The 9,041-nt window shown below is 34.5% G+C and overlaps 1 protein-coding gene and 1 pseudogene across 1 annotated transcript in view; one reads left to right on the top strand and one right to left on the bottom strand.

Moving 5' to 3' along the window:
• Positions 1-498: 498 nt before the first annotated feature.
• Positions 499-9,041, bottom strand: part of LOC145248744 (uncharacterized) — a 164,968-nt gene continuing 156,425 nt past the window's right edge. Inside the window, exon 15 of the mRNA XM_080110390.1 lies at positions 499-940. Coding sequence (XP_079966516.1) covers positions 913-940 — 28 coding nt within the window. The 3' untranslated portion in view covers positions 499-912. The remainder of the gene's footprint in view (positions 941-9,041) is intronic.
• Positions 4,149-4,303, top strand: LOC145249173 (U2 spliceosomal RNA; annotated as a pseudogene).

Here is a 9,041-nt window from a genome sequence, read left to right as displayed (position 1 = left end):
ATAGGTTGAGAATTATCCTCACACACTGTAGCAGTCACCATAAACTATTTTCTTTTATGGATTAATATCCCCTTGCTGACTGATGCAGCCATGCACTGACTGGTCAGCTACGAGGGTGCATTAATTCTATATGTCTCTTAAGGAACTAATTACTTGTCAGGAACTAGCCAGCAGCCAGCAGAGGAGCTGAGACCACCAAAGAAGATAGACCTCTCTCCTCTCACTCTCGGTCCACTGACCCCCCCCTCTCCAGGCTGCGACTGCTTCACTGAAGACCTCCAATGAACAACCTGGGGACACTACAAGAACATCCTAGAACTTTCTATTCCTTTTCTTTCTTTTACCTCGGACTCAGTCCTTTTTTTTTTAAATAAACCCTTTCGTTGTTTTGTTTTAAAAAGAGATGTTGGTTAATTATTCTGTGTTTCTGTGTTGAAAATTAATACTTTATTAGGGGTTTTGTGCACTCACGCATAAAAAAACTACCAAAAACACGCATTCTCACTTTTATAGATCGATATATTTTTTATTGATTTAAATCAAAGTAAACCATTTTAATTTTTGTGATAAACAAAAACTTTCACATTTATTTATTTGCCAGTGTGTGTCTTTTATTTTAGTGTTATGTATTTGTCAGTTAAAGTTAAATAAAAACAATAGAAAATATCGGAATCGGGAATTTAGTACAGAATCAGTAATTGTATCGGAATTTGGAAAATATTAGAATCGTCCTATCACTATATGTGTATGTGTGTGCGTGTGTGTGTGTGTGTGTGTGTGTGTGTTCCTTATTTTAATGTCCTGTCCTTATCACCTAAATATACATAAAGTGCATGTTACAAATAAAATAGGAATGTGATTTCAGGTTTTTCTTTTTGTTTTCAGCTTCTCTGTCCTTGAGACGCAAAGACCTCAATGAATAATCGCTGAGTTGAGATATCTGCAAAGAAATACGAAAGAGATTTTAATAAGAATATAACAAAAATGACCAATTATTGGTAACATGGGTTTTGAATGAAATCTGGAGAATGAAACATTCATGGGTTTACAGTTCTTTTAGGGATTAAAAAAGAGGGGCTACCCGGCGTTGCTCGGGATAGTGTAAACAATGAGAAAATTGAATTTGGTTTTGTAATATATTTGTTATTCTTATGAGAGAGGAATTTTGTATGTTTATGTATCATTTGTTATTTCGAGCAAAAGAATATTTTACCTACATAAGACGGGTATTACACATATGAAATAATTGTATCTTACCTAGGGTAGGTAATTTACAGCATGTATATGCAAGGACAGGTAATATGCAACACATTTATCTCATCAAATCCCAAGCGAAGCCAGGTATTTTGCTAATATATATTCTTGCCTATTTCATTCAATACCGGGCAACGCTGGGTGTTTTGCTAGTATATATCTCAATCAATCTCATTAAATCCTGGGTGACACAAGGTATTCTGTTAGTATATATTTCAATCAATCTAATTCAATCCAATGCAACGCCAAGTATTCTGCTAGTATATATTTGCATCTATCTCATTACATCCCAGGCGACCATGTATTCTGCTTGCATACATTTGCATGTATCTCATTGAATCCAGGGTGACTCCGGGTAATCTGTAAGTATATATGTGGACTAAAAAATATTTCCTTCATATATTTTGCAGAAACTGCGTTTTATATATAATTGTATTCTAAAATGCTAAGTATAAAAAATTTCATGAAAATCTGACCATTATTTTATTTTTTTTTAATTTTCACCCCAAACAAGGCACAGTGCCATTTTGAAGTAGTGGGCTTCTATCGGGGACATAAGTTGCAGGGATACTATGGAGGGAGATGAGCAGCAAGATGTCTGTTTAGATTATATTTGAACTTCTGCATGTCAGTACAGTTGGGAAAGCAGAATTCTGGAAGGGAGTTCCAAAGTCTAGTAGTTCTGGGGAAGAAACTATTGGAGTAGAAAGCTTTCTTACATCTAGGGATCTCTATTGTGTAGGGGTGGGATTTAGCTGCTTGTCAGGTTTGTCGGGGTATTTATATTGAGGGGGGTACAAGTGCTTGTAGTTCGTCAGAGCATTCACCATTAAAGTATTTGTAGAACAGGCAGACGGATGCAACATTTCGTCGATGGGACAGGGGCTGAAGCTTAGTTGACAGTTCAGGACCTATCAGGTTGGCGACTCTTTTTTGAACCCTGTCATGGAGCAGATGCACAAGCCCAAATCTGACAACAGTACTCCATACATGGGCGAATAGTGGCCTTGTAGAGGTACAGGATACTTTCAGGTGTGAGTAGCTTTCTAGCATGGTAGAGAGAGCCCACCTTCTTCGCAGCAGCCTTGGCAATGCTCTCTATATGTCTATTCCAGTTCATGTTCCCTGTGAACGTTAGGCCAAGGAGTTTGAAGGGTGTACTTTCAGGTAATGTGTTTTTGGCCATTGCTATTGGTGGCAGAGAAGGTTTCTTGTAGTTATTGAAGGAAACAAGCTTAGTCTTGGCAGCATTGAATGTGATCATCCATTTTTATCCCCATTCCACTACAGATTGGAGGTCATCGTCTAGTGTTTCTACCATTTCTTTAGATATGTGTTCATTTGTTTTCCCCTCATGCCTGCTATAGAGAGTAGTTTCATCAGCATATATACCCATCTTAGACACAATTTTATCAGAGAGGTCATTTACGAATATCAGGAATAATAAAGGTCCCAGGATAGACCCTTGGGGTACTCCCGTATTTATATCATATTGTTTAGATGTATGACCGTCGAGGACAACCTGGATTTTTCTCCTACTTAAGAAAGATTTAATTACATTATGTATTCTTCCAGTGATACCATATGATCTAATTTTCCTTAGAAGACCATCGTGCTATACTCTGTTAATTTTTGCAAGATACTTTATATCTATATATCAAGTGTTATCTCTGAGAAGGGAGCCCCTTGGTTTCTGAGAACTTTGACTGAAATAAAATTAAATATATATATTAGTAATGGGACGATTTCAATATTTTTTTCCCAATTCCGATACAATTACCGATTCCAATTCCTATAATAAAAGCAGCCAAAAACCACAGTCATAGCATACAAGTAATATAGACCCCCATTGTTCCTATTGGAACAGTTCATTAAATGGCGTCGATTTACGTAGAAATGTTTCAATATTTGGAGCTTTACTTATTTACTGGAATTCTCTTCCGGGTTCCTGCTCCCCCAACTGTACTGACATGCAAAAGTTCAAGTGTAATGTAAACAGACATCTTGCTACTCAACTCCCTACATAGTACCCCTACAAATTATGTCACAGATAGTAGCCCCTACATCAAAGTGGCACTGTGCCTTGTTTGGGGTGAAAAGGTTATAAACAAAAATTTTAAATCCGCAAGAGAGATAACCTATAACATATTTAAATGGTCAATTTGCGAGAGGAAAATTATATTTTCAATTTCTTTACTAACTCAGTGTTTGAGAGGTAAAAGGGAACTTTAACTTTTCCCAAATTGACCATTTCAATATGTTATAGGTTATCTCTCTTGTGGTAGGAGCTACTATCTCGGACATAAGCTGTAGGCGTACTATGTAGGGAGTTGAGTAGCAAGATGTCTGCTTACTTACACTTAAATTTCTGTATGTCAGTATAGTTGGGGAAGCAGGAACCCGGAAGGGAATTCCAAAGTCTAGCAGGTCTGGAGAAGAAACTATTAGAGTAGACGGCTTTCTTACATCTAGGGATCGCTATTGAGTAAGGGTGGTACTTTGCTGCCTGACGGGTTTGTCGGAGGTATTTACGTCAAGGAGGTACAAGGGCCTGTAGTTCGTCGGAGCATCCACCATTAAAATACTTGTAAAACAAGCAGAGGGATTTTACTGAATTCCAGGACAAGAATTTATCTAGTCTGGTGGAATATCCAGCTTCGTGCTGTTACTTGAGGTAACATTACTTGGAGAAGGTGCAATATCATTATATTATTACGCTTATCGCTCCGTCCGTTATCATGCTGTGCATCCCTAAAAAAGGAAAGTGGAATATTCCAAAAAGTGGAATATTCCACTTTTTGGAATATTCCAAATAAACCTTGTCACCCTTGAAAAGGATTGAAATATTAACAAAAAATGGGTGTCGCTGTTGAGGCAAAGCTAATAAAAATGATTTGTCTTTCTTGGCCTTTTGGCCAAGATCAAAGTGTAGTATCTGTTCCGGCAGATACTGCAAGCTATGACTAGCAAAGACCAGATGTGGGGGCGGCCCCACATGCCTGACCTTTAACCAGCTCCCATTTCCCACCTCTCGGGAGCTGGTCCCCTTTTTCCCTTCCCCCTCCCTTCACTCCTCACATTAAAAATCGGCCTTGTGCCTAATTTGCTCGGTGGGGGAGCAAATAAATACCATCTGTTCTTCAGGTGCTACATTTCAATTTCTTCTCTCTCAGTGGAAGAGAAATCCTTTACGACTAAGACAATTTTTTCTCCACGTTAAAAAAACGACCCTGGTGTCTAAATCTGTCCCACGGGGAGGCATTGTGAATAGGTACTATGTTTAATGTAACAAGGTTTTAATATTAAAAAAGTATCTGGAAAAAGTTATTTCTGATTTAATTACAAAATGCTCTGGAAGAGTTACTCCTGAAAAATTATAAAATGCCCTAGAGAATGTCCGTTCTGATTTTTTTTTTTGTTTACTTGCCTCCCCACAAGGGCAGAATTGGACATGAAGTCGGTTAAAAATTTAGGGGAAAACTAGCTCCCCGAAAGGGGCTCTCTGGTCAATAACAAAAATAAGAATTGTATCAGTAATGAAGGATTTCTTCTCCATTAACCAAGACCAAAAAATGGGGGGATTTAAGTCACTGGAATGCTGAAACTGATAGTACACTCAGACATTCATGTTGAAGCAATGGTTACCTAATTCCTAACCGTGTTAATGTTTTTATGTATTACTTTCGAAAAGCTGCTGAAACAGTTTATGGTTTAAACATTACTTTATTTCAAGTATATTTTAAGCAGTGGGTTACGGGATATGAAGTCAGTCCCGGAAATTACTCAAACCGTTTATGATTTAAACATTACTTTATTTCATTTTTTTCATATTTTTAACAGTGGGGTGGGGGATATTAAATCAGTCCCGAAAATGGGTGAACCCGTTTACGCATTACACATTGTTTTATTTAATGTATATTTTAAACATTGGGGTGGGAAATATGAAGTTAGTTCCGGAAATGGCTGCAACCATTTACGTTTTGGACATTACTTTATTTAATGTATATTTTTAACAGTAGGATGGGAGATAAGAAGTCGGTCCCGGAAATGTCTGAAAAAGTTTACGATTTATACATTACTTCATTTCATGTATATTTTCAACAGTGGGGTGGGGATTATAAGCCAGTTCCAGAAATGGCTGAAATAGTTTACTATTTAGATATTACATTATTTCATGCATATTTGTAGCAGTGGGTTGGGGATATAAAGTCGGTCTTGGAAATGGTTGAAACAGTTTACTATTTAAACATTACATTATTTCATGTATATTTTTAGCAGTGGAATAGGGATAAAAAGTCCGTCCCGGAAATGGCTGAAACAGTTTACGATTTAAACATTACTTTATTTCTTGTATATTTTAAACAGGCGGTTGGGATATAAAGTCAGTCCTGAAAATGGCTGAAACCGTTTACTATTTAGACATTACATTATTTAAATATATTTTTAGCAGTGGGTTTAGGATATAAAGTCAGTCCCGGAAATGGCTGAAACAGTTTACTATTTAGACATTACATTATTTCATGTATATTTATAGCAGTGGGTTTGGGATATAAAGTCGGTCCCGGAAATGGCTGAAACAGTTTACTATTTAGACATTACATTATTTCATGTATATTTATAGCAGTGAGTTTGGGATATAAAGTCAGTTCCGGCAATGGCTGAAACAGTTTTCTATTTAGACATTACATTATTTCATGTGTATTTTTAGCAGTGGATTGGGGATATAAAGTCAGTCCCGGAAATGGCTGAAACAGTTTACAATTAAAACATTACTTTATTTAATGTATATTTTCAACAGTGGGGTGGCGGACATGAAGTCAGTCCAGGGATTGAATGAGATGTGCAAATATATATTATCAGAAAGTGTCGCCCAGTATTGAATGAGATAGGTGGAAAACATATAGTAGCAAAATACCCAACGTCGCCCGGGATCGAATGAGATAGGTGAACAATATATATTAGCAGAATATGCGGCCTCACCCAGGATTGGATAAGATAGGTGAAACATATATACTATGAGAATACCCAGAAATTATTTATTTGTTTGTAATGAAATAATCAGCCCAGGCAATACATCCAAGTTATTATTTAAGTAAGAGGGAGCGACATAGTGAGTTAAAGTTATGAAAATTATTGTCGAAATTAGTTACATATCCAAGAATTATGAAAAATGATGAAATGTGAGTTACTTGATTGGTGTGTTTGTAATGATATAATAAGCCCAGACAATATATCAAATATATTATATAAGTAGGAGGGAGAGGCATAATGTGGGTTTTTAATTATAAAAATTATTGTTGTAATTAGTAACATATCCAGAATTATGAACAAAGATTAAATGTGAGTTAATCGAGTGTGTGTTTATAATAAAATAATCAGCCCAGGAAATATATCAAAGTAATTATGTAAGAGAGGGTGATAAGGATGCTTTAAATTATGAAAAATAATTGTCAAAATTAGTAACATATCCAAGAATTATGAAAAATGATATGTTATTTAATGCATTAGTGTGTTTGCAATGAAATAATCAGACCAGACAATATATCAAAGTTATTATTTTAGTAAATGGGGCGATGATGTGGGTTAAAATGATGAAAAATGATTGTCGACATAAGTAACATATCCAAGAATTATGAAAAATGACGAAATGTGAGTTGTTTGGTGTGTTTGAAATGAAATAATCATCCCAGATAATATATCAAAGTTATTATGTTTGTAGTGGGTGGTTGATAATGTGGGTTAAAAATATTAAAAATAATTGTCGAAATGTGTAACATATCAAAGAATTAAGAAAAATGATGAAGTGTGAGTTAATTGATAGTAATGTTTTTTATGAAATAATCAGCCCAGAAAATATATCAAAGTATTTTTTTAGTAAGAGAGGGCGACGAGGATGGTTTAAATTATAAAAAATTATTGTCAAAATTAGTAAGATATCCAATAATTACGAAAAATGACGAAATGTGATTTAATTGATTGGTGTGTTTATAACAAAATAATCAGCCTAGACAATATATCAAAGTTATTATATAAGTAAAGAGGAAGAAGATAAGGAGGGCTTAAATTATGAAAGATTATTGTCGAAATTAGTAACATATCCAAGAATTTCGAAAAAATGATGAAATATTAGTTAATTGATTGGTGTGTTTGTAAGGAAATAATCAGCCTAGACAATATATCAAAGTTATTATTTAGTAAAGAGGGAAGGGCGAAAATGTGGGTTAAAATTATGAAAAATGATTGTCGAAATAAGTAACATATCCAAGAATTATGAAAAATGATTAAATGTTATTTCATGCATTAGCGTGTTTGTAATAAAATAATAAGCCCAGACAATATTTCAAATTATTATTTTATTAAGAGGGGGCGATAATGTGGGTATAAATTATGAAAAATGATTGTCGAAATTAGTAACATACCCAAGAACTATGAAAAATGATGAAATGGAGGTTAATTGATTAGTGTGTGTGTAATGAAATAATCAGCCTAAAAATATATCAAAGTTATTGTTTTAGTAAGGTGTGCGATATGGTGAGTTTAAATGATGAAAAATTATTGTCAAAATTAGTACTATATCCAAGAATTATTAAAAATAAAAGTGATGAAATGTGAGTTAATTAATAGTTGTGTTTTTTATAAAATAATCAGCCGATACAATATATCAAATTTACTATTTTAGTAAAGGGAGAGGCGATAACGTGGGTTGAAATTATGCAAAATTATTGTCGAACATAGTAACATATTCAATAATTATGAAAAATGATAAAATGTGAGTTAATTGACCGGTGTGTTTGTAATGAAATAATAAGTCCATGAAATATATCAAAGTTATTATTTTAGTAAGGGGGCAGTACAGTTTTAATAAAAAAACTAGAATATGATTGTGCCTTCATTCATGCTGAACAGAACGCTCACAACGTGCCCAGCAACAATATATTGCATAGGAAAAATGCTGCTGTGGAATTTCCACAGGTCCCGCTAGTTTTTAATAAAAGCCAGTGTTAGTTAGCCATACTGAGGAGATCTTATTTGAGCTGTAAATACTATGTGCTTTTGAATATTTAGTCAGGCTTTATTTGTAGGGAAAAATATTGTTGTCCGGACAAATCCTGTACAGAGAGACCTTAGACACTCAAGGATAGTGTCTAGTAGGTATTCAAGTTATATATATATGTATATATATATATATATATATATATATATATATATATATATATATAATTTAACTAACTTTCTTGGATTCTGCATTTTTTAATTCTATGGTGGTCCACTGGACCATTCTTTTGCAAGGAAGGTTACTTTTTGTGTCGCGATTTCCACAAGTCATGCACGCATATAAACGTCATAAGTCACTGTGGTCCGATAGGTGAATGCGGTTGCCAGTAACTCTTTTCCCTTCTTTCCCCCTTCCAAGTTTCAAGTTTGAGTCTGCCTACCACGGCTAATTTCTTAATTTTTTTTCCCAGTCACACGGGCACTCGCTGCTATTTAGATTGAAAAAACTCAAGGATAGTGTCTAGTAGGTATTCAAGTTATATATATATATATATATATATATATATATATATATATATATATAATTTAACTAACTTTCTTGGATTCTGCATTTTTGAATTTTACCGTCATTGGATACTTTACCCTTCACCAGACTATCCATTCACGTGAAATCACTTTTTTATTCACCCTATTCCCTCTGCTTCATTTTTTGTTATCAAGTAAGATCTATAACTTACTTGTACTTTAATTTAACACTTTTGCAAGCAAAATCCGATCTTGCATTTTGCTAA

This window comes from Euprymna scolopes, chromosome 27, assembly GCF_053919585.1.
Source record: "Euprymna scolopes isolate OS-2025 chromosome 27, ASM5391958v1, whole genome shotgun sequence".
In the NCBI taxonomy this organism is placed as follows: domain Eukaryota; kingdom Metazoa; phylum Mollusca; class Cephalopoda; order Sepiida; family Sepiolidae; genus Euprymna; species Euprymna scolopes.
This window is presented reverse-complemented; position numbering and strand designations above follow the sequence as displayed.